The following is a 27,099-nucleotide window of genomic DNA, read 5'->3' as shown; positions in this document are numbered from 1 at the left end:
TCACCCTCTTTGTGGAACTTACCTGTCCACCCAACCCCCAAGTATCAATGAGAGTCCACTCATTATCCAAGACCCAATTCATGTTTCTTTTCCAGAAAGCCCTCCCTGACTATTTTGGCCCAAACAGAGTTCTGCATTCTTCGCTTCTCCACCCCTAATGCACTTTATATCTAAAGCATATGTTAAAGGGCTAAGTGCCCCTCTCTTTTAAAATGATCCCTTCTACTAGTTTATAAACACCTTGAAAGAAAGGGTCTGTTCATTTCTTTCCACATCTACTTCTTTTATTTCCCTTACCACCCTTATCTATTGCATCAGTAAATCCTATCAGCAATTCCTTCAAAATTATTTTTTCATTTCCACTGCCTCTTCCCTAGTCCAAGCCACAAGCTTCTCTCACGAGAAAACTACAATAGCCTCCAAACTGTCCTTTCTATTTCTGAAGAGACCAGCTTTATGTCAAGTGTTTGTCAAACTCAGGACTAGGTTAAATTTATTAAAGTGTTGAAGACACTTGTTCAAGGATGTTTTTGCCCCGAAATATGCATGGAATTTACAGGAGTAAAACAAAAGTTTAATAGGAACTGTGTGGAGCTGACAGGTTGTTCTTACAAACACTATTGTCATCTAATGGCTGGGAAAAAAAATACACCATAGGGACAAAAGAAAAGATAACTGCTCCATTATGAAATGCTAGAAATACCTAGAATCTGAAGAAACGTTATAGTCAAACATCTTCATAAAAGGAAGAAAAAGGATATGGAGGGAAGGAGAGATGGAGGGAGGACAAAAGGACAGAAGGAAGGAAGGCAGAAAGGAAAGAATCAAGGAAGGAAGAAATCTAGCTAGAGAGAAAGGAAGTAATTAGACCAAAGTTCGCAGCAAGTTAATGAAAGAGCCTGAACTAGGGCTCCTGTGTTCTGATTTCCAGGCTGAAATTGTTACATCACCACACACACATACAAACACACACAATGGGGTGGCCGGGGGCAGCAGGGGAGGAGAGGTGTGTCACGGGGAGAAAGAGAGAGAGGGAGAGACCAGAAATGCGAAAGTCTGTAGAAATCCTCAGAGTATCAATTTGATAGCACTTATAAGTGCATTTTATTTACCTTCCTCCCAATAAAAGTACTATATCTAAAAAATCTCTATGTGGTCAAGTCCACTCCCTGCCATGTAAGAACTGCACTAAAGCTGATCAACATCCCAACTTCCCTTCTGTTGTTCCAGAAAAGAGCTTCCTCTACCTTCTACTAACTCTATTCTGCCTGCAGCTGAGTAGGGAACCCAAGTAACCAGAACATGGAGAGCACATTGAAGAAGAAAAAGACGAAAGTGTTTTTAAAAACTTCCTAGAACCGTCAGCATGCCTCTTCTTTTCTCTTCACCATCCCTCCCTCGTCCCGACCCCATTCCTGGCCCTATACCCAATAAAGCCTCTAGGGCCAGCCGCTAAGGCACTTACCAAGGTTGTCAGGCTTCATGATGGCCATGACAAAGGTATGAGGAAAGAGCATGGCTGCACCCTTCCTCATGCCCTGAAGCTGCACAGTGTTGCCCTGGAACATGACTCCGTGCACATCAGTCTCTGTGCCCAGGCCGAGCAGGTGCCAGGCCACTGTGTCACCTTTGCACATGTCCAGCCTGGGCAGGTTGGAGAACAGAAACCCATTAATGGCTGGAAAACAAAAACACAAGACAAGATGGGGAGATGAGACCAGACTACTCCAGCATTGGCCAGCAGCATGGTATCAGCTATGTACTATGGTTTCACACAACTTGAAACTGCTGAGTCATCCTCAACACCTCTGCCTTCTTCTCTAATCCACTTTAACTCTACTCGTGATTATCTGCGTCTTTGAGATGAGCACTCAACTGTCCTTTCTTGCCTCACCTCCACCATGATCCACATCCTGACAACATTGAACCACTACTACACACACACACACACACACACACACACCAATCTCTCCTATTCCCTATTTCTTGAAACTCTCCTTCCTTGGTTTCTGTGGCAACATACTTTCTGGTCCCTTTACAACCACTCTGATTGTTCCTTTTCTACATTGATCTCATTTTCCACCCCTCCATAATGTGTTGGGGATCTGAAAATTCCATCTTCAGCTCTCAACCTGTTTCCTCCTCTTCATCTTCACTGCTACTGCCCTAGTTCTGGCCCTCATCCTCCCTGGCCTGAACTCCTACAATAGCCTCCTCTCTGGTACTCCTACCTGAAATCTGTCCTCCCATCCTCTTACACACACACAAACACACACACACACACACACACACACACACACACACACGCCATTGTCCTTATCTATGAGCTCTATTTGTCTCTGCATTACCGAAACTTTAAACATTGTAGGCGCTTTGATAATACCTGTTGACTTTTCACATAGTTTCCTCTTTCTGGAATAAACTTCCCTTATGGTCTCTTTCTATGGCATCCTACCACTTACCCATCGTATCTTTGTTCAGATATCCTCTGTAAATCAGTTATAACACTCTCTTTGATCCATGAAACTTTTATCCCACAAAATTCTGCAGTATCAGTTGCTGTGGAATGTAATTGATATACTTTCTGGTGATTTACTTACAAATCTATTTCCTGCACTGGATTGACATAACAGGAAGCATATCATTTTTTTTTCTATATCTATGTGACTGCCTGAGCACCTAGCACATTACCTAGTACCAATTAGGCACTCAGTAAATTCTAACTGGAATGAACTTTGCTCATGAGACAGTTTTACTTTTTCCAAATGATGAAACTAACTAGTAATGGGAACCAAGAGATGGAGCATTTCAAGTGAAGGGAACAGCACTGCAAAAACATGACATCAGCATGTTCACAAGAAAAATAGCCCCAGTTGGCTGGAGTATGGGGTGGGGGAGCAAAGGTACTAAAATATAAGGAAGAGGGAGATAAGATTGGAAAGGTATCATCTGGCTTATTCTTCACAATCCCTTGTAGATTTCTTGTGCACAATCCTCATTTTGCAGTACTTTCTTCCAGTGCCCCCCATACTGTGTAACACAGAACACAGCACCCAAAGGTACTAAGTATAAGATCTGTTGTGTTTGGTTTAACCTCTCAATCTATCTCGCCTCTTGGACAGAGATGACCAATAAAATCAGTGTTTTCAGGATTGGTCATGATTACGGTTAAAGTTAGATTTTACTTGGGACCCCTCAATTTAGCCCAGGGCAAAAGTACTCCCAATACCATGCATCCGATTGGAGTCTTGGAAGCCCTCAATATCCTCTGAAAGCAGTCGGAAATCCAACATAGCAGCTGCTTGATTGGCATTGCTGTACCAGCTCTTGTTCTCATCCAACACAGTGAAGAGAAGAAAGAATTCTTTATCCACCCCTTTCTGCAGGCCCAATAGAAGAAAGTAGAGGGAAAAATAACAATGGTTTCAGCAGTTGTGGACTGTGTCGTTACAGATCAAGGGATGCCAGATTCTTTGCCATTTCCTTTTCCCATTTTGAGCCCATACCTCCTATCCAGAGCTGCAGCAGTTTTTCCTTAGGTAACCTCAAATTGCAGATGAGAGAAGAAGATCAGAATAAAAGGACAAGCCTGACAGGGAAGAACGTATGAAAGTGGGCAGGGAAGGAGCATAGGGATAAGACATAAGAGGTATACAGTGTAAAAGAAGAGAGCTGGGAATCACCTGGGGAGAGGAATGAGGGGAGGTGGCTAGAAAAGCAGGGGGGCATCTTGGGGGAAAACCAGAAAATAAAAGATAAGTAATATCAGTATTAATTATTGTTACCACTAACATTTATTGAGTGCTTACTACGTGCCAGACCCTGTGCTAAGCACTTTATATGGATTATTTTAATTAATCTTCACAGAAACCCAAGGTGTCTTCTTCCATTGTTATGCCATTTTTACAAATGAAGAAGTGGAGTCAAAGAGAAGTTAAGTAGCTCAACCAGTGTTACACAGCTAGAAATCGTGGGCTGAATACAAAAGAAGACAAGCAAACATTAAAGCAGATTTACCAATCAGGAGCAAGGTTTAGGGGCCACCAAGGTGGGTGAGAGGGAGAGGGAAGAAGGAGAGGGGGAGGAAGGGAGGGAAGGAGGGAAGGAAGGAGGGAGGAAAGAAGGAGATGATGAAAGGATATCGTGAATTATCTGCAAGGCTAAAGAAGATATATATTTGTCAGTACAAAAAATAACATGCAAGATAGCATGAGGTCACCAACTATTAATTTCTGATGGACCAGATTGATTATTTTTCCTCTATTCCATAAACTTTAGAACCCAGTTCCATGCTTAACTCCTATCCAGCAACCCAGCTTCATCCTTCTCCCAGCAGGCTTCCTAGCCAGATAACCCCGACAATACCTGCTTGCCATCTGCACCCAAGGCACCAGCCCTGCACACAAGCAGCGGGCCCACCAGGCCAGAATTTGTATCTTTTATGGGATCTGCGGCAGAGAAGTACATCCAGGTGAGACAAGCAGGATCCTGAGCAGTGGGACCGGCATGCGGGGGGACTGTCCAGCGGTACGTTACTTTCTCAAAGGGCTTGGCAACCAAGCCAGGGTGAGATGAGCCTGTAGGGAAAATATGGGACTAATTACTTAGATTGACTAGAATGAGAATCATCAGCTCCAAACAGCGAAATAAAGATTATGAACTACAAAGGCATTTTGGAGCAGCAGTAGCAGCAACATGGAATATTGAATATTGAGAACTCTGGTCAAGGAGTCAAGAGATGAGTTTATTTTCTCGTTCTGCCACTACTTGCTATATGAAATGCAGCAATTTAATCTTCCCTATGTTTCAGTTTTCCAAGATCATAGGACCTTGGGACTAAAAGGGACTTTAAGTCTTATTTGGAACATCTCTCACTTGAAAACATACATTAATCTGCTCTTACATCCCTACTTGTGCTTAAAACTCTGCAGTGATGAGGTACTCACTACCTGCCATTATAGCCCATGTCATCTTTGAACAGCTCTGATTATTTAATATTTTTTATTTTAATATGTATTATGTACATGTGGGTTTGTATATGTTATGTATGTATGTGTGTATATATATACACACATATATATAAAAAACACTAAGGCTGTAATTTCTAAATGGACACAAGACATGGTCAAGCAATGCACAGACTTTTTTCAAATTTTCATGCCATCAGTAATTAAAGAAGTACAATTGAAAATAGCTAGATAACTTTTTTACAAAGTAATTTAGCAAAGATTTTACAAATTGTAATAATGCATGATGGTAAGAAGTGGTTTAGATGGCAACTGCCCTACTCACTCATCTATAAAGAGTGTAAATGTAAAAGGAAATAACACTTTTGAAAAAAATGTAGACAAAATTTGAAAAAAAAAATGTAGACAAAAGTGTAGACAAAGCTAGTTATTTAAAAGGTTCATATCCACAAGTAGAATAGTATATGCAATAAATACTGAATGTTCAACATAAAATAATCAAACAAACATAAATCAAATCAACAGTGAGTTTTGTTGATGTTGTCATTTGCCTACAAGACTGCCATTTCGACAATATTGAAAAGATTTCCCCATTGCTGATGAGGTTGTCAGAAAAGGAGCCCTCCTCAGGTACCGCTAATGGAACTCTAAACTGATAGGGCTGCAAATCTTTCCAGAGAGTAATTTGGGTGTAGGTACCAAAAATTTTAATGTACATACCCTCTGATATAGCAATTCCTCATCTTAAAAATATATTCTGAAGAAAGGTTTATAAAAATGTTCAAAGAAACATATGGAAGGATATTTGTAGTATAGCTTAAAACAAGGGGCTATAATTTAGGATGGTTTTAACCTATCTTTTCTTATTCATTCATTATTTCTTACTCTTCAAATTTTTGAATACACAGAAAACTTTAAAAAACAGTGCAATGATCACCCTGTCACCTAGAATCTATTGCTAACATTTTGCCATCTTTATCCAATCTATGTATATGTACATCTACACACACATACACAGTTTTTGTTGGTTTGCTTTTGTTGAATCATTTGGAAGTAGAATGCAACCATCATGATATTAGCAAGCATCTCCTATGTCACTATGATGCCATTATTCCACCTAAGAAAATTCCCTAATAACATCTAATATCCAGTCTATATCAAGAATTTTGCAATCATCTCCAAAATGTCTCCTGAAGCTATTTTTATAAGCAGAATCAATCAAAATTTGCACATTCCATTTGTTATGTCTCTAATCCCCCTATTGATGGTATTGACTTCTTAAAGAGACTAGACCAGTTGCCTTATAGAAGATTTGTCTGCAACTTTGCTCTTTATGCTTTCAGTTTTTATTTTATATTTTAGCTAGAATTAGCATGCATTAATATTCTCAGATAAAGTTAAAAATTAATTACACAATACTCTCACTTCTAAGATTCTCTCCTGATACAGTAATCCAAAATGCAAGCTAAGATATATGCATTCATTCATTGCAACCTGACTTACAATATTCAAAGTACTGATAAAACCTACATGTCCAAGCAATAGAGGAAAAAGTAAATAAATTATGACAAATCCTTGAGATAAAATGTTATATAGTCATCAAAATGTTTGTAGCATTATAATGGCATGGAAAAACAAACACAATACAATGGTAAGTGAGGATAGTAGGATGCGAAACTGTATAAACCATATGATCACATATCTCTATATACAGACTTGTATAAACACATAAAAATATTTAAAGGTATATCAAAATTTATATAACTGTCTATAAATGATGTTTATTTACTTTGTAATTGTCTGCTTTTCAGAGTTCTATAATACACTTATGTTTAGAATTAGGATATATTTAAAAGAGATTTTATCTTATTATTGAAGCCTAGCTCTGTTTTACTATTATATTTTTCATTCATTCAACAACATCCACATAAGGGAACTATTTCTGCCTACTTCGTCCTCCCCATCCCCCATTTTTTTGTTTTCTAGAGACATCTGGTACCACCTAGAGCCCACATTTACTAGAAACCCTGTTGACTCACCATCATTGTACACAGTGCCTTCATAGTCTTTCTCATAAAAGACCCCATGGGGCTGCATGCTGAATGGCTGGGAGGCACGATTGTAGAAGACCACCTGAATGGTGTCACCCACCTCAGCCCGGATCACTGGCCCTGGAAAATGGGAAGGAGAGATAATGAGAATGACGAAAGGGATAAACAGGGAGGAAGGAAATGGAAGAAGAAGGAGGGAAAGAAAAGGAAAGTGAAAGTGAAGAAGAAAATAAAAAACTCTTTTCTTTGTAATAATAAGAATAATCCCTTTCAAGTGTACTGCAATTTACAGCTACAGAAAACACTGGAAAACCCATTATCTTATTTTGATTCTCAAACATCATTTTAAGGCATATAGGGCAGGAATTATTAACTCCAATTTACAGATGAGAAAATTTCAGCTGAGAGAGGTGGAATTTACCTACGCAAATTTAAATGGTTGATTAGCCATTCAGCCAGGACCAGAGGCCAAGAATTTCTCTCATCCCACTGTCAGCCCCAATCTAATTTTCACTTACTTTATTGTCCCAGATCCCATAGCTAAATCTCTTGGTGGACCTATCTAAGATCTGCGCTCGCCTCAATCTGAAACCAATTCTGAGCAAAGAGAATTATTATATCTTCTATTCAGGCACTGGGCTAGGTAATCTAGCCACAACTCCTGGACTCTTCTGAACTTCACTACCCGCCACATATAATCTAGCTTAGGTCACCTTTGAAGCAGACCAAAAGTACCAAAACTGGGCACCTATTCTGGCTCTAACCCTTGGTCAGAGTTTCTACCTTGGTTTCCTATTCAATTTTCACATTTAATGTTTCACCTCTTCTCAAAGACTGGGCACCCATACTGAAGTCCAGCCAATGACAATTCCTTCACGCTGACCACCATCTCTCTTTCCTGTGGTGGATGTCTCCTCATTATATCTGCCTATCCAGCTGATGTAAGATCTATTGTCCATTATTAGATCTAGAATCAACTGGCACACACCTATCCCAAGTATGGTCCATTATATTAATTTCTCAAGTTTTTTCCATCTGGACTATTTTATTTTCTGGTTCCATCATGTTACTAACCCACATCTAACCGTGGTTTAGCCCTTCTAGATACCTTCTTCGAGTTCAGACACTAAGCCTATTTCGCATTCCTCCTATTTCAAGTATGTCTGTATGTCATGCCAATCTGCTACTGTCCCCAGATTGCTGAGAACATATACATTCTTAATTCCTCATGTAGCCCTTTAGGAATATTTCTAGACAAGGAATTCTTAAAGTGTTTACTGTACATCAGTGGTATTGGAAGACATTCACTGAAAAAAAGTGGAGATTCATGATAAACAAAAATAAACCTAAGGCTCTTAGAAATCCTGTAGCATAAAAAGCACTATTTAACTGCTTAATTTAGTGGTTTTACAAACACATTCAGACTCATAACCCTTTTTCACAAAACAATCGTCTCATAAGACTCACTTTGGGAGATACTAGTCTATACCGTGCTCCTAAGTGATGTCCAGGCCTCAGCTTCAAAGTCTTCCTCAATTCAATTATCTGGCTCTAGTAAATGAATTTCAGAATTAAAAAATTCCTCACCCAGGATTCCAAGATGCCTATCTTCCTCCAACTGCATCTTCTCTTGGAATGTCTCATCTTGAAAGGCTTCATATCGCACTTTCCAGTAAGTGCCCCCAATTCGGCTGGAGCTCTTCTGGAAAAACTTATCTGAGATACTGATGTATAAAAAGGAAAATATGATACGATTTCATTTGGTATCAAATAGACTCCCATCTCACCCTTAGTCTCATCAAGTTATGAATCTTTATGTTTAGGAAGGACCTCAGAGCTCATCTAAGTTAACTCCCACCAGTGAAGATATCTTCTTTGGCGACACCACTAGAAAGTTATATACAGCTTCTGCTTGAGCCTTTCCAAAAATAGGAAACTCATATCCAGAGGAGACAATCTCCCTTACTGTTGGGTATTTTAAATTATTGGAATTCTATTTTAGCGTAAATTGGAATATTCTTGCTTATAATTTCCAGGCACTGGGGACCAGTTCTGCCCCTCAGAGATTCATGGTCTACGTCTGTCCTTAATCATCCTTAGGCATTAATAATCCTTTCACTCCAAAATGAAAGCCCACTATGTTAATAAGCCCAGTTATAAATCCTGGAATCCATGCTGAGACTCAAACACCAACTTTCCTAAGTTTTCTCCAGATTTACTCTATTATTTCCTGCTAGAAGTATAACCATGAAGGACCTTCTCCCAACCCCTCTCTTAGTTGTCTATCAAGCACCTCCTCTGTGGAAGACCTATCATCATCAATTGCCCAGTGAGTGGTATGACTTAAGACCCAGCAACTGAGTAGGGCACTAACCTCCTACTCTTTCTTGCCCACATCTGGATCATGAATGAGGCAGGAGAACTTGGAGAAATTCCTTGAAAAGAATGGGCATGCGATAGCCAAAAAGCAGGTTGCCTCTCTTCCTACATTCCTCAGAGTGCTTTTTATATTCCTGCTCAAACGCCTCATTCAGACTATAGAAAATAAATGAAGGAGCAAGGAGGTAAATAATGGGTAAAGTGAAGAAACCTGGAAAAACAGCTATTTCAACTGATACAAGAACTGGTCCCACCTGGACTTTCCTTTATGAAAATGGCCAGGAATTATAGTAGGACCGACTTCAAACTCTGCTTGGACTCGTTGTGGGGATATGGAATAATCCCACAAAAAGCTTTGTTACCTGTATCTCCCCAAGAGCAAGCTCTCCAGGGGCCACAAGAACTTGGCTAACAGTTGGTTCATGTAATCCCAGTCAGACAATGATTTCGATTCCCGAGTAAAGTGAGAGATTTCTAGAAGAAAGATAGTAAGTGTTTGGAGTTGGACCCAGAAGTAAAGAGAGGGATCCCATTGCCTCTTACCTGCCTGGCTCTCTCAAATTCTTCCCAGTACTCCCATCATGCCCCATCGGGCCATAGTTCCATTGAATCTCATGGGCTTCAATGAAGTACTGTCGAACTTTGCCTGTGAGCAGGTCCACAGGATGGGCCATGGAGCAAGACTTGACCTTGTAGAGTGCCTGCATGCCATCTGAAGGAAGAACATTATGGCTGACCCCATTCTATCCAATAGGATTTTAACGCAGAGGACTCACCTTCCTCCTTCTGTTAGTGTTTCCTCCTCCCACCCTCCACTAATCTCTACTCCTGCTCCAAAAAGGGCCACTTTCTCTCACTCTTAAAATGCCTGACTGAGAGAGAGAGTCCAGGTTAGAATTCAAGTACCTCCACTTGCTTATACCACCACTGATGCATTTACTAGATCTTCATTCCTGCCTCTGAATATAGACTCACATTGTAGCAACATCACAGAGACGGAAGTAAGGAAACGAGTCAAGCCCAAGCTTTAAGCACTATCTATAGGACCTTAGGCAAGTCACTTCCTCAATCTGAGCTTCCCTCTTTTGCCAAAGGAGAGAATAGGAAAGTCTACCTCATGTGGCTGGTAGGAGCATCAAATTTAAAATAGGGGTTAATTATTTATAAATTGGGAAGCTCCCAGAATAATAGAACATCTTCTATCAGTGGAGATAAAGCTTCAGACTTGGGACTGTAAGGAAAATGTAGATTCTAAGTAGTGTTTTCAAATGTGGAATATACTACATTGGGTCATAATGGCAATGGATAGTACTGTCTTATATTGGCTTAGCAACTTGTAGAGGTCACTTAGTATATTATTTTATTAGAGTCCCACAACATCCCAGGGAGATTTGAAATCTGTAAATTAGAAACCTGAGGTATGATGAAGGGAGTGGAAAAAATATTCTTTTTCTTCAACATGTATTATGTTAGGTAGGTTCTGTGTCAGGTGTTTTACATATTTTTTAAAATTTCAGTCCCAGGGAGTACATATGTTACCCCTATCAATCTTTACAACCATTGTATGAAATACACTTTTAATGTCCCCTTTTGCAGATGAAGAAAACTAAAGGTCAGACAGGTTAAATAACTTGCCAAGGTTGCACAGCTAGTCAGAGGTAAAGTTGAGACTTAAATTCCCATCTTTCAACTACAGATCTTAAGTGTTCATTTTATTTTCTTATATCTACTATCTTGGTTACATCATCCCCCTATTCTCTAAGACTCAAAATCACATTTTTACTCTAAAACCTCATTACAATTTTATACATCACTACTGCTATTAAGAGGCTCAGAGAAGTGACATGATTTATCAAAGGTGGCTAAACAAGTGATAGAACCAGGATTTGAATCCAGGCATGTCTGTCTCTAAGGTCCATGCTTATTCCACTATCATGCTGCCTCTCTAACCCCAATTCATATTTATAGTCTCTTACCTAAGAAGCTTTGGGGCTAAGACATACCCTGGATAATGGAGCACATGTAACTGGCCCCTATTGTGTCAAACCTAACACCTAAGATTTATTATCCTATTAGTCTACGACTCCTAACCTACTCAAATCCACTTCAAGAACTCGCATGTCATTTTTGTGACACCCATTCTAATTTACCATAAATCAAATAATTCTAGAAAATGAAAGCTGAATAGGATTTAAGAGGCTATTTAGACAAACTTTCCCATTTTACGGATGTGGCAAATGTGACCTAGATATGGAAAGGCACCTGTCTAAAGTCATATAAAGTTTTTCACAAACCTGAGACTACAATTCAAACCTAATCACTTATCTACTATTCTTTCCATTGCCTCATATGCTCTTCCTCTCCTCTGACGCATCTGATGTTCCTCAATACGTTGCTCTGCAATGACATTACTTTAATGTTTCTCCCTTTGAAAATGAAACCTTCCACTCCTATTGCTATTGAGTTCCAACCAGAGTGTAACTATGTACCCACAATACACCATGATCTCCTACAGAAATGTTACTGTCTTTTAATTAATCTCTCCTTCACTCCCTGTTCAATATGTTGAAAATGTCTCCAGGCATTAATTGTTTAGAATTCTAAGCAAATAACAAAACGCTGATTAAAAGTCTACCTATTCATCCCCAAGCTATCTTATGTTCAAGGTGGGGAAGATTAAACACAGAGAGATGTGCCCAAAGTTACCCAGCAAGTTTCACAGCAGATTCAGGAAAAAACCTGGGTCCCCTGACTTCTAATCTAGTGTGCTATCCTTTATCCCAAGATGCCTCAACTGGAAGACTTATCTATGGCTTCAGGCCAGAAGCCCAGCCTCCTTTGACCATTATCGTACCTCTGTCTTACAACCCAAGGGTCAGAAATCTTGGATCTCACCTCGAAAGTGACTGTTCACTTGACAGCTAACTAACCAGGTACCAGGTTCCCAGGGCACCATCTCGGCAGTCACAAAGGTGGCTGGAAAGATCTGAGCCACATCAGTGTGGTGTCCACGGGTAGTCAGCATCTGTCCATGGAAAAATGCTGTGTGGACATCAACTTCATTGCCCATGCCAAACAAGTGCCAGGCCACACGTCTCTGTGCACACATGTTCAGCTCTGGTAAATTCCCAAAAACAAAGCCATTGATTGCTGCAAAAGAAAATCGAAGGAAAATATCAAGATTAGGAAAGGACACCCGAATGGAAGAAGCCTTACCATTTGACAGTAATAGATGACATTTAAATGAGGTTATAAATAGCACACTGTGTTGACCATATCTTCTTTAAATCTCAAAAACATCCCTGAGAAATAGGCAGATATCATTAGTCTCATTAAAAAAAGAGAGAGAGAGAGAGAGAGAAAAAACAAGGCTTAGAGAGGAGAAGTTACTTCTTTCCCAATGCCATAGAGCTAATAAATTCTTAAAGCCAATATTCCAAACTAGAAATGTGAAGAAGCACTCTAAGGAATTTAGTTATTTTGCAGGCTATTATTTCAGGGTGGTTTCATTCTAAAAATTTCAACAGGACAATTGTCAAACTGGCTGACTAATTAACATGGCTATTATAATCAATTGGTATAAAATTCAAGAGAAAGTTGAGCTGTCCAAGCCATCCTTTACATCTTCCTTCTGAATTTCCGCCTCATTTTGGGGCTGTATGGTTTTTAGCCCACCCCTGTCACCAGTGGCCAGTAAATGACTTCCTTAATGAAATAAAAACAAAATCGACTTGTTTATATTCCTAAAATCAGTTCACCATTCATGCCTCAGATCTTCTGTGCCTTTAGTTTCTTTTTTAATTTAATTAATATGGTCAATGCCCTTATAGACATAAGCACAGAGTAGGATGGGAGATATAAACAAGGTAGCTTGAAAGCAACCATTTTTCTCCTCAAAGTGGATAATTTTGCTAACTTCTTCCTTTTTAAAACAAATCAATATTAATTAATTGTATCAGTGGGAAACCCACAGCAAAGTAATTGAGTATATACTATATAACTTTAGGCTGTGTGCTATTCCACAGGCCGTCATCAGCCTATGTGCTATTCTACATTATGAGGCAGAATAGCCTAAGGGCAAGAGCACAATCTATGTAGTCAGAGAGATCAGGGTTGGAATTTTAGCTGTGCCATTTATCTGCTGCATAATCTTAGGAGCCTTGGTGTCCTCACATGTAAAACAGGGAAGAGCCATCTACTACTCCTTGTCCTTGTGATGACTAAAAAGGATTATGTATGTGAAAGCATCCACCAAATACTAGGCCCAGTGGATACCCTCCAACAATGTTCCCTGTCACAATGTGGCCACCTTTTCCCAACTCACCATGCATCTTATTGCTCTCCTGAAATGTTTCATCTTCTTTGTCCACTGACGCAGGATCTGAGCAGTAAGTGGCAATGTTCTCATCGAGATGCCAACTGAGGTTCTCATCTACAACACTGAAGAGCAGGAAGAAATCATGGTCTACATCCCGCCGTTGAGGAGGGGAGTTCCCATCCAGGGCTCCTAGAGCAAGTAAGAAAGTTTCCCTTGAGAAAATCCTTTCCTTAGCAATAGTAAGCTGAAAGGGGTACTCATAAGAAAGGAATAGAAAGAGAGGGGCCTTAAGAATCTGTAAGCAACAGAAAAGCAGATATAACCTTCTTGGGTTAATTTCTATTTCCGAACTCCCCATTTAAAACCACCAATTCAGTTGAACCTAGAACTTGATGTTAAGACACATAGAATCTACAATAATTCCCTCCCACCATCCCTGCCTATGTCTTCAACCCAGGGCCTAAACCTGCCCACATTCCTGCCACCCTCTGGTCGTCAAGTCTGACTCTTCCTGGAGCATGTCCTATTACCAGCAAAATCCTCCCAAACCCTGATGACCACACTTTCAGTCTTATCCATATCTAAACTCTTACCACATATCTGATTTCAATGTGACTTGACTCCTATAATGACTAATTTGAGATTTAAAAGTGAAACAACAAAAAATAAAAAGGAGAAAAGTTCGGTGTTTTGTTGTTTTTAATAACAATAATTTTAAAAAAGGTTCCTACGATCATCATGGTGGACAAGAGTCAGGACTAGATTGCAGCTCAGACTTGAACGGACAGAGCAGCATGTGGAGGCTTGCATCATGAATTTTAGCTCCAGCACCCTGCATGAACACACCAGGAATCCCAAGAGGACCCACCCTCTGAAGGAAATGGACTGCTCCTGCAGGACTCGGGAGACACCCCAAATACTGCGCTGGTATTCACAGCAGAGAGACCCATACACAGTTCACATCACAGGACTCTGTGCAGACAACCTCCAGTATCAGTCCAGAGTCAGGTAGACTTGCTGGGTGGCTAGACCCAAAAGAGAGACAACAATCACTGGAGCTCAGCTCACAGGAAGCCGCATCCATAAAAAAGAAGGGAGAGATCAAGGGAACACCCTTTGAGACAAAAGAACCTGAAGAACAGCCTTGAGCCTTAGACCTTCCCTCTGACAGAGCTCACCCAAATGAGAAGGAACCAGAAACCCAACTCAGGTAATATGACAAAACAAGGTTCTTTAACACCCCCAAAAAATCACGCTAGCTCACCAGCAATGGATCCAAACCAAGATTAAAAAAAAAAAAAAAAAAAAAAAAAAAATCCCTGACTTACCTGAAAAAGAATTCAGGAGGTGAGCTATTAAGCTAATCAGGGAGGCACCAGAGAAAGGTGAAGCCTAATGAAAGGAAATAAAGAAAAAACAACAACTACAAAAATAAGAAGTGAAGGGAGAAATATTCAAGGAAATAGATAGCATAAAGAAAAAACAATCAAAACTTCAGGAAACATTGGACACACTTATAGAAATGCGAAATCCTTTGGAAAGTCTCAGCAATAGAATTGAACAAGTAGAAGAAAAAAATTCGAAGGCTGATGACAAGGTCTTCAAATTAACCCAATCCAACAAAGACAAAGAAAAAAGAATAAGAAAACATGAACAAAGCCTCCAAGAAGTCTGGGATTATGTTAAATGACCAAACCTAAGAATAATTGCTATTCTCGAGGAAGAAGGGAATTCTAAAAGTTTGGGAAACATATTTGGAGGAGTAATAGGGGAAAACTTCGCTGGCCTTGCTAGAGACCTAGACATCCAAATACAAGAAGCATAAAGAATACCTGGGAAATTCATCACAAAAACATTATCCCCTAGGCACATTGTCATCAGGCTATATAAAGTTAAGACAAAGAAGGAAAGAATCTTAAGAGCTGTGAGACAAAAACACCAGGTCACCTATAAAGGAAAACCTATCAGATAAACAGCATATTTCTCAGCAGAAACCCTACAGGCTAGAAGGGATTGTGGCTCTATCTTCAGCTTCCTCAAACAAAACAATTACCAGCCAAGAATTTTGTATCAAGCAAAACTCAGCATCATATATGAAGGAAAGGTACAGTCTTTTTCAGACAAACATATGCTGAGAGAATTTGCCACTACCAAACCACCACTACAAGAACTGCTAAAATGAGTTCTAAATATTTAAACAAATCCAGAAAATACATAAAAATGGAAACTCTTGAAAACATAAATCAATCACACAGGACCTATGAAACAAAAATAAAATTTAAAAAGCAAAAACAAAACAAAACAAAACAAAAAAAAACCCCAAGGTACACAGGCAACAAATAGCATGATGAATGCAATGGTACCTCATATCTCAATACTAACATTGAATGTAAATGCCCTAAATGCCCCACTTAAAAAATACAAAAATGCAAAACGGATAAGAAATCACCAACCATCTCCTGCTTCAGGAGACTCACCTAACACATAAGGACTCACATAAACTTAAAGTCAAGGGGTGGAAAAAGGTATTTCATGCAAAAGGAAACCAAAAGTGAGTAGGAGAAGCTATTCTCATATCAGACAAAACAAACATGAAAGCAACAACAGTTAAAAGGGACAAAGAGGGACATTATATAATGGTAAAAGGCCTTGTCCATGAGGAAAATATTACAATCCTAAACATATATGCACCTAACACTGGAGGTCCCAAATTTATAAAGCAGTTACTAATAGACCTAAGAAATGCCATACACAGCAACACAATAAGAGCGGGAGACTTCAATACTCCACTGACAGCACTAGACAGGTCACCAAGGCAGAAAGTCAACAAAGAAACAACAGACTTAAACTATACTTTGGAACAAATAGTCTTAACAGATATATACAGAATATTTCATCCAACAAACGCAGATTACACATTCTATTCAACCGCACATGGAACTTTCTCGAAGATAGATAATAGGATAGGCAATAAAACAAGCCTCAATAAATTTAAGAAAATTGAAATTATATCAAGCACTCTCTCGGATCACTGTAGAATAAAACTGGAAATCAACTCTGAAAGAACCTTCAAAACCATGGAAATAAATGGAAATTAATCTGCTCCTGAATGAGCATTGGGCAAAAAATGAAATCAAGATGGAAATTTAAAAATTCTTCGATCTGACTGACAATAATAACACAACGTATAAAAGCCTCTGTGATACAGCAAGAGTGATGCTAAGAGGGAATTTCATAGCTCTAAACGCCTACATCAAAAAGATTGAAAGAGTGCAAACTGACGTTCTAAGGTCACACCTCAAGGAACTAGAGAAACAAGAACAAACCAAACCCAAACACTAGAGATGAAAGGAAATAACCAAGATCAGAGAAGAACTAAAGGAAATTGAAACAAAAAAAAAAAAATACAAAAGATAAATGAAACAAAAAGCTGGTTCTTTGAAAAAAATAAATAAAATTGATATACCACTAGCAAGACTAACCAAGAAAAGAAGAGAGAAAATCCAAATGATCTCATTAAGAAATGAAAGGGGAGATATTACAACTGACACCACAGAAATACAAAAGATTCAAAGCTACTATGAACACCTTTATGCACGTAAACTAGAAACTCAAAAGAGATGGATAAATTCCTGTAAAAATACAATTCTTCTAGATTAAACCAGGAAGAATTTGATACCCTGAATACACCAGTAACAAGCAGCAAGATTAAAATGGCAGTTAAAAAATTACCAACCAAAAAACTCCAGGACTAGATGGATTCACAGTGGAATTCTACCAGACATTCAAAGAAGAATTGGTACCAATCCTTTTGACACTATTTCACAAGAGAGAGAAAGAAGAAACTCTCCTTAATTGATTCTATGAAGCCAGCAACACCGTAATACCAAAACCAGGAAAGAACATAACCAGAAAAGAAAACTAGGACCGATATCTCTGATGAACATAGGTCCTAAAATTCTTAGCAAAGTACTAGCTAATGGAATCCAACAACATATCAAAAAGATAATCCACTGTGATCAAGTGGGTTTCATACTAACTTGATGGGTATGAAAGGGATGCAAGAATGGTTTAACATATGCAAGTCAATATATGTGATGCACCACGTGAACAGAATTTTATTATTATTATTATTATTATTATTATTATTATTATACTTTAAGTTCTAGGGTACATGTGCATAACGTGCAGGTTAGTTACATATGTATAATTGTGCCATATTGGTGTGCTGCACCCATCAACTCGTCAGCACCCATCAACTCATCATTTACATCAGGTATAACTCCCAATGCAATCCCTCCCCCCTCCCCCCTCCCCATGATAGGCCCCGGTGTGTGATGTTCCCCTTCCCGAGTCCAAGTGATCTCATTATTCAGTTCCCACCTATGAGTGAGAACATGCACCACGTGAACAGAATTTTTTAAAAATCACATGATCCTCACAATAGATGCAGAAAATGCATTCGACAAAATCCAACATTCCTTTATGATTAAAACTCTCAGCAAAATTGGTATACAAGGGACAAACTCCAATATAATAAAAGCTATATATGACAAACCCACAGCCAATATTATACTGAATGTGGAAAACTTGAAAGCATTCCCTTTGAGACCTGGAATAAGACAAGGATACCCACTCTCACCACTCCTCTTCAACTTAGTACTGGAAGTCCTAGCCAGAGAAATCAGACAAGAGAAAGAAATAAAGGGCATCCAAATCTGTAAAGAGGAAGTCAAACTGTCACTGTTTGCTGATGATATGATAGTTTACCTTGAAAACCCTAAATTGGACTCCTCCAGAGGCTGCTAGAACTGATAAAAGAATTCAGCAAAGTTTCTGGATATAAGATAAATATACACAAATCTGTAGCTCTTCTATACACTACCAGTGACCAAGCAGAGAATCAAATCAAGAACTCAACCCCTTTTACAACAGCTGCAAAAACAAACAAAAAAACAAACAAACAAATAAATAAATAAATACTTAGGACTATACCTAACTGAGGAGGTGAAAGACCTCTACAAGGAGAACTACAAAACACTGCCGAAAGAAATCATAGATGACGCAGACAAATGGAAACACATCCCTGCTCATGGTTGGTTAGGATCAATATTGTGAAAATAACCACACTGCCAAAAGCGATCTACAAATCCAATGCAATTCCCATTAAAATACCACCATCATTCTTCACAGAATTAGAAAAACAATTCTAAAATTCATACAGAACCAAAAAAGTGTCCGCATAGCCAAAGCAATACTAAGCAAAAAGAACAAATCTGGAGGCATCACACTACCTGATTTCAAACTATACTATAAGGCCATTTCACCAAAACAGCATGGTACTGGTATAAAAATAGGCACTTGGACCAATGGAACAGAATAGAGAACTCAGAAATAAACCCAAATACTTACAGCCAACTGATCTTTGACAGAGCAAACAAAAACATAAAGTAGAGTAAAGACACCCTTTTCAACAAATGGTACTGAGATAATTGGCTAGCACATGTAAGAGAAAGAAACTGGATCCTTATCTCTCACCTTATACAAAAATCAAATCAAGATGAATTAAGGACTTAAATATAAAACCTAAAACTATAAAAATTCTAGAAGAAAACATTAGATAAATCCTTCTAGACATTGGCTTAGGCAAGGATTTCATGAGTAAGAACCCAAAGGCAAATGCAATAAAAACAAAGAAAAATAGTTGGGACTTAATTAAACTAAAGAGTTTTTGCACGCTAACAGGAACAGTCAGCAGAGTAAACAGACAACCCACAGAGTGGGAAAAAATCTTCACAATCCATACGTCTGACAAAGGACTAATATCCAGAATCTACAGTGAACTCCAACAAATCAACAAGAAAAAAACAAACGAACAATCTCATCAAAAAGTGGGCTAAGAACAGGAATAGACAATTCTCACAACAAGATATACAAATGGCCAACAAACATATGAAAAAATCCTCAACATCACTAATGATTAGCGAAATGCAAGTCAAAACCACAGTGCACTACCACCTTACTCTTGCAAGAAAGACCAAAATCAAAAAATCAAAAAACAGTAGATGTTGGCTTGGATGTGGTGAACAGGGAACAGTTACTTCCACACTGCTGGTGGAAATGTAAACTAGTAGAGCCACATGGAAAACAGTGTGGAGATTGCTTAATGAACTAAAAGTAGAATTACCATTTGATCCAGCAATCCCACTACTGGGTATCTACCCAGAGGAAAAGAAGTCATTATACAAAAAAGATATTTGCACATGCATGTTTATAGTGGCACAATTCACAATTGCAAAATCAATCATGGAACGAACTCAAATACCCATCAATCAACAAGTGAATAAAGAAACTGTGAGATAGATAGATAGATAGATAGATAGATAGATAGATAGATAGATATACACGATGGACTAACTCAGCCATAAAAAGGAATGAATTAATGGCATTTGCAGTGACCTGGATGAGATTGAAGACTATTATTGTAGGTGAAGTAACTCAGGAATGGAAAACTAAACATTGTATGTTCTCACTGACATGTGGGAGTTAAGGTATGAGGGTGCAAAAGAATAAGAATGATACAATGGACTTTGGGGATTTGGGGAAAAGGCTGGGAGGTGGGCGAGGGATAAAAGGCTACAAATAGGGTGTAGTGTGTAGTGCTCAGGAGATAGGTGCACCAAAATCTCACAAATCACCGCTAAAGAACTTATTCATGTAACCAAATACCACCTGCACCACAATAACCTATTGAAAAAAAAAAATTGTTCCTAACCCACAAACAAAGAAAAAAGTAATGAAATTGAAAAAAAAAAAAATAGTGGAAAGTGAGTTTAGCAGAGATTTTCCTTGCTAATAAACAAGAGTGCTGAATTAGCACTCCTCAAGCTGCTGCCCAATATGTAGGTGGTTCAACCATATCACTGCTACCCCTAGATGTCCCAAACTGCACCTCATAGCTTATCCTTGGGACCTGTACCTCTTTTACAGGTGATGAGAGGCCCAATTAGGCCAGTTGCAATGTCTCGTGGAGCATCTACATGAGAATGGTAGATCCAGGTGAGGCACACTGGGTCAGCATCGGTGGGTGCATGGCTTTCTGGAATGGTCCAGTTGTAGATATGGCTGCCCCCCGGGGGAACAGAGTCATCGGCTTTCAGTGGCCCAGAGGAGCCATCTGGATATAGGGAACCTAGAAATGAAATTGCACATGCCCAGGCCCAGAATAAGTGAGGGACCGTGGCAAATACATAAATTAAGACACAGCTGACATGTAGAACCCTAGGTCCGGTCTTATAAAATGTAGCATTCTAATGACTTGCATAGTGTTCCTCACAACCTAAGGAGAGCACAGATTTAGGTAACATTTAACCTAAAAAATCCAGTCCTCACATTAACAATGGGTGGAAAGATTGTAGCCACTTGAAAAGTTCTATGGCTAGGAAAAGTACAGCTCGGCCTGATCTGGTAATGCCATAGCATAAAGCTGGTGGCATAGAAGCAAGGAAGAAGACATGATTCCCTCCCTTCAAGCACTCACTTAAAAAAAAAAAAAAAAAAAAGCAGGCAATCACATAATTTCGGTCTACAGTCAACTTAATGAATAGTTGGTTCGCTTCTCCATTGTATGGAAGAGAAAACTAAGGAAAAGCAACTTGTCCAGGATCATACAGGGATTCAGTGGCCCAGCCAGAGTCTTCTGACTTCCCTTTCTATTCCTCTCACTCACTGTTGTCAGTATTATAAATCACTGGGCCAGGAATAAGGGAAGTAGAGATAAATAAGCTGAACTCCCCTTTAGGGAAAAACGAAATGGAACTTTCAGAAGACTGTGACACTAGGATGACAATCCTTCACATTTATAGCATTCTCTTTTCTTTTCATAGAATATTCAAATATTCTATGGAAATGCCATTCAAATAGTTCCTTGTGTTAAGAGGTAGACTGTGTCTTCACATTTCTGAGAAGGAATCTGAGACCTAGAGAGAGACAATGACTTGTCTAAGTCACACAATATATGAATGGCAGAGCTGATACCAGTGCCCACCCTTGTTTACTCTGAGGAGAGTCTTTGCAACCTCAGATAAATAGGAAGAAAAGACAATCTTCACTGCCAACTCTTCTCCTTTAAATGGCAGTAAAGGAAAAGTGATATTTGTTGGGCATGGGGGAAAGAAACGGCAAAATGGTTTACCTTCAGAGTCCTTCTCGTAGAAGACACCATGAGGGTGGATGGTATAGGGACGAGTGGCAAAATTCTTCAGGTGGATAAGAATGACATCCCCCACTTCAGCCTGCAACACTGGCCCCAGGAAGCCCAACCAGGCAGGCTGGGCCACTTCATCTGTGTATGAGTCATCCTTGTATTCCTTATAGATGGTCTTCTTGTAGATTCCCCCTATCCGGTTCTTGTCAGACTTTAAGAAGCTGGAAGCCACTCTGGGAAAGAAGAAAGAGAGTCATAATTTTGCCCCCCATCTTCAAGCCTTGGAAGGCTCCTTTTCCAGAGGAGACTGGCCAAAAAGTGAATATCTTTGTTTAGGACAAAATAAGAGGAAACAGGATTGTACTGATCAAAACACTAAAGTTTTAGATTTAACTGTTAAAAATTTCAAATATCAGCATATGAAATTGCTGATATTTGACCACTTTAAACCCACATAAAAGGCAATTTCACATAGTTTGACACAATATATAGTAACAAAGAGACAACCAACTGTGGACTGACTCTTTAAGTGATCGACTTCTCGTCGACGTAGCCTGACTTAACATCATTCTGAGACATATGGGAGACTTTAGGGCATAGTGGTTATAACTCCAAACTTTGGAGCCAAGCCACTTGGACTGATTGCTTACTCTGTCACTTCCAAATTAGTGGGATGTTGAACAAGTTATTTAACTACTCCGTACACAATTTGCCCATCTGTAAAATGAAAATAATCATAGTTCCTAACTAAGAGAGCTTTTATTGGTGACTAAAAGACATTCAAATACACGAAGAGCTTAGGACAGTGGCAAATAGTAAAAGCTCAATAAATATGGACTATTACTTCAAAGTACTAGGGATGGAAGATAATGAATTTATTCCCTCAAAAAAATTAATACAAGGACTCTGACCCTGAAACTAGATGAATACTTTGTGTCAAAAAAGACAGAATTGTTATTCCTACTATACTCTAATTCTTCTCAGAGAACTCAGAGATGTTACAATCAACTTTGGAAAACTCCAAAGCTTTGGAGAGAAAAAATGAGTCACGGTCACAAAAGATTTTTTCGTACATTCATTTATTCTTTAACAGATACTTGTGGAGCACTTGCTATTTTCTAAGATCAGGAAAGGTGAATCCTATGGGATCTATGAGGGACAGAGTGGTGAGAAGAGCATTAGTTTACATTCACATTATCCAGGTTCAAATCCTATCTCTTTCATTTACTAGTTATAGGACTTGGATAAGTCACTTGCCCTCCCTGAGCCTCAGTTTTCTCATCTATAAAATAACTACACACATACTTACCTTCTAGAGTTTTTGTGAGAGTTGAGACAAAGAATGTAAATTTCTAGTATGGTCTGTATCACAGAGTATTACATAAGTGAGAGCTATTACCATTAATTCCTTGATTCTAAGGTTTACTTTCTTTTTTTACATTTTCACATATCTGAAATAAATATACAGTAGCTTCACCAAACTATAGAAGCATAGCTCCCACACATACATCTTATAAACACTGTATATATTTCATTATTCTTTTTTAAAATCAAACAGCTGTTATTAAATAAGTAAACATTGTGGGTTTCAGATTAGAAAACAGCAAATATGGAATTCTCTTTAAGACTCTAAAAATGTTATGGCAAACTCCAGATGAAATACTGGCTTCTGAGTCAACTAGCCTTCTTCCCAGGAAATATGCCATTAAGTATGCACAGCTCGGAGTGATCAGGAATTGGAGGCTACCACATCCAGGGAAAGGGATCACAAGAGGCTACTTCCTGACCTCAAGGGTGCTCCCACAACTTCCCCACAAATACCACAAGAAATTAAACCTACATGTCACTGTCCAGAGGCTGGTTCGTGATGACATTTCTTCCCTTGGGAGCATAGTTCCACTGCACATCCTGAATGCCCAGGTAGTAGACTCGAGTGGCTCCATCAGTCAGTTGAGGCCACAAGGACTGCATGAACAGCAGAGCCCAGAGGAGGTGGCCTGACTCCATGGCCCACATTACTCTGGGAAACAGGCAAATAAAAACTGCTGGTGTAGAAGAAAGAGAACAAAAGGGCTTTCTACGTGTCCAGAAAACTGAAGAGGCATGAGCCAGATTTAGTGACTGAGAAAGCAAAACCCAATTAGCCCAGTTTCTTTAGCTTACCTGATTCCTTCTGGTTCAATAAGTGTTCAGTGATTGGATTTTGAAGGGCATAGTTAAAAAGTCACCCATGCTGCTAATCGGGTATTACTAGTTCCTTCAGAAGAGAGATCTGGATCCAGTTTTTTCTTTTTTTTTTTTTAATTTTTATTTTTTTTATATTTATTTATTTATTTATTTATTTATTTTTTATTATTATACTTTAAGTTCTAGGGTACATGTGCATAACGTGCAGGTTTGTTACATATGTATACTTGTGCCATGTTGCTGTGCTGCACCCATCAACTCGTCAGCACCCATCAACTGGTCATTTACATCAGGTATAACTCCCAACGCAATCCCTCCCCCCTCCCCCTCCCCCCTCCGAATGATAGGCCCCGGTGTGTGATGTTCCCCTTCCCGAGTCCAAGTGATCTCATTGTTCAATTCCCACCTATGAGTGAGAACATGCGGTGTTTGGTTTTCTGTTCTTGTGATAGTTTGCTAAGAATGATGGTTTCCAGCTGCATCCATGTCCCTGTTTTTTCAAAGGTGTAGCAGGAAGAATATTCTCTCTCCCAAGAATCAGGTAACAGGCACCAGAAGCCTTATTGGGCCGCTAACACTAATTCTCCCTTTGCCTCTGTTTTCCCATAGGCAAAAGGGGAACACTCATTGTTGCCACTTCCTATCCTCTCTAAATTGTACTTAACAACAAGTGAGAATTTACCAAAAAATATTTACTAGAATATTCATAAACCCAAAATAGAAACAGTCAAAATGTTCACGAACACTATAATGAACACATTGCATTTTATTCATAAAATGAAATTCTTTATAGCAATAATAATGAACAAACTGCAACTACACACAACAATATGAATGACTATGACAAATGTAATGTTTAAAAAAATAGACACAAAATAGTGCATATTGTATGATTTCATTTAAATAAAGTACAAAATCAGGCCAACATAATCTATACTGGTAGAAATAAGGATAATGTTTGCCTTGGAGTAGGATTCTGTGACTGGGAAGGGAAGAGAAGGGCTTCTAAGTAATGCTCTGTTTCTTGATCTACATGCTGGTTGAAAAAGCGTTCTCAGTTTATGAAGATACATTGAGCTATAAACAAGATTTGTGCACTTTATGTGTATTATACTTCAAAAGTTAACAATGAACCAAAAATAAATGATAGTATGTGAGGGAAGTATTTTGAACTTCTCAGAAGAAATGTTGTCTGCTGATTCCCAAGGCTATTCATAAACTCATTTCATAGGTCTAATCCTGAGTCAGAAGCAGACCCAAGATTCTAACCTCTCACTTCAATGCATAAGTCAGGACGTTAGATTTCCTGGGACTAGGACGAAGCACTCAGTGATACCATACACAGTTACAGTCAAACACAGAAACATGGACAGCATTACATAAATACATAAACTTGCACACACAGGTACATGTAGTCTTACCTAAAAGCAGAGATGCACACACTTCCATTTACACATAAAATCACTCTGTTACATAAAATCTTAGTCAACTTCAGGACAATAATAATAATAATAATAATAAAGCTATATTTATTGTATGTGCATGGTGCACCTGCTCCAAGTGTTTTACACAGATTAAATCATTTATTCCTCACAACCACCCTATGAAGTAGACACCATTATTATCCCCTTATTACAACAGAGAAACTGCAGAACAGAGGTGTAAAGTAGTTTGCCCAAAGCCATCTAGATAAAAATCGGTAGAGTTGGGATTTGAGCTCAGGAAGTGTGGCTCCAGCATAATCACCATGCTGTATTACCTTCCACAAAAATATACTTGCACACTCACATGTATATACACAGAGAACATACATATGCCCATAGCTACAGCCATATTTGTGAAAAAAACACATACATTCTGAAACAAGCAATTACATGCAGTTACAATCATTTTACAAACAGACACACATACTCTTGTAGGCAGAAATATACCTAATAGATTGTATTAATGATAATGATGATAATGGCTACTATTCACTGAGAGATTATTACATAGTAGCACCATGTCCAGTGCTTTATATAAATTATTTCACTAAATCTTCAACCCAAGCACATGAAATAGGCATTGTTAATAAAAAATAGAGAATCAAATGTATGCACAGATTTACATATGGATAGAAAATGCCCAGATATTTACCCTTTTTAAGAAACAAACTTATAGACTACTTCACAAACTCCCAGTCCTCTCCATATGCAGCAGTGACCCAAGTGTTAATCCCTAGATTCCATATTATATTTGGCAGAAAGCCCTTGATGTAAGAGAGGATCTGTTTTGTGGTTCTTTATTCCAAAACCTGGCTCTCCTACTGACCAGCTGTGTAGCCTTGAGAATTTCTTAACCACTCAGAACCGGTTTTCTCATCTGTAAAATGGGTATAATAATACCAGCCTTGGAGAAATAAATAAGAAAGCTTACATGAAAGGGACAAGTATAATCCATGTTTGGAATATAGTAGGCAGTAGTAACTACTGGTTGCCTTCCTCTTCCTTTTCCCTCCTGGCTACAGTTTGCTAATTCATCTCTACAGTCTCCCATGCATCATACTTTCTATTTTCCTACTCCAAGGGTTAATTTGAATACTTGCTGCTCCAGAAGGCCACCTCTAGCCTCTCCATATCACTATCCTCTGAAGGGCTACTTACTAGCACCCAATTAGATTAAGTCAGACTCTGTATTATTGTTACCTTTCCATCTCATGACCTGCTTCGTGAACTGTCTTCATTTCTCAGATTGGACTACACACTCCTTGAAAGAGAATGTCATTTTTTAGAGGTCGCTGTGTATCTATTACCAGACATGGTGATGAAGGCCAAGTAGATGGGCAATAACAGCTATTGTTAAAGTGACATAAAGAAACACAAGCATACATTTTTCCATCAGTTGGGTCTGGTTCAAGTTCTAATACTTGTTCAGGGTGAATTTAGGCAAGTTTCTTCACCTTATTTTTCCCATCTATAAAATAATTGACTATATAAAGCTGGACTATATAGT

General features: G+C 38.8%; 1 protein-coding gene across 19 annotated transcripts in view; it reads right to left on the bottom strand.

Moving 5' to 3' along the window:
• Positions 1-27,099, bottom strand: part of HEPH (hephaestin) — a 94,265-nt gene that overhangs the window by 59,153 nt on the left and 8,013 nt on the right. For 12 of the 19 annotated variants that reach the window (XR_013412620.1, XR_013412621.1, XR_013412622.1 and 9 more), the window contains exons 2-12: positions 23,762-23,941; positions 21,910-22,154; positions 20,695-20,907; positions 13,722-13,904; positions 12,293-12,547; positions 9,941-10,109; positions 8,606-8,742; positions 7,007-7,138; positions 4,366-4,577; positions 3,230-3,380; positions 1,466-1,678 (exon numbers count right to left, since the gene is read on the bottom strand). Coding sequence is in view for 16 of the 19 variants with exons in the window: in XM_077988026.1 (XP_077844152.1) it covers positions 1,466-1,678; positions 3,230-3,380; positions 4,366-4,577; positions 7,007-7,138; positions 8,606-8,742; positions 9,941-10,109; positions 12,293-12,547; positions 13,722-13,904; positions 20,695-20,907; positions 21,910-22,154; positions 23,762-23,941 (2,090 nt within the window). In the remaining 3 variants the exon portion in view is untranslated. Of the gene's footprint in view, positions 1-1,465; positions 1,679-3,229; positions 3,381-4,365; positions 4,578-7,006; positions 7,139-8,605; positions 8,743-9,940; positions 10,110-12,292; positions 12,548-13,721; positions 13,905-20,694; positions 20,908-21,909; positions 22,155-23,761; positions 23,967-27,099 lie in introns of all 19 variants that reach the window. The other 7 variants (XM_077988016.1, XM_077988018.1, XM_077988020.1 and 4 more) reach the window with 2 other exon arrangements.

This window comes from Macaca mulatta, chromosome X (assembly GCF_049350105.2).
Source record: "Macaca mulatta isolate MMU2019108-1 chromosome X, T2T-MMU8v2.0, whole genome shotgun sequence".
Taxonomy (NCBI): domain Eukaryota; kingdom Metazoa; phylum Chordata; class Mammalia; order Primates; family Cercopithecidae; genus Macaca; species Macaca mulatta.
Note: the sequence above shows the minus strand (reverse complement) of the source record. Positions and strands in the feature narration are given on the sequence as shown.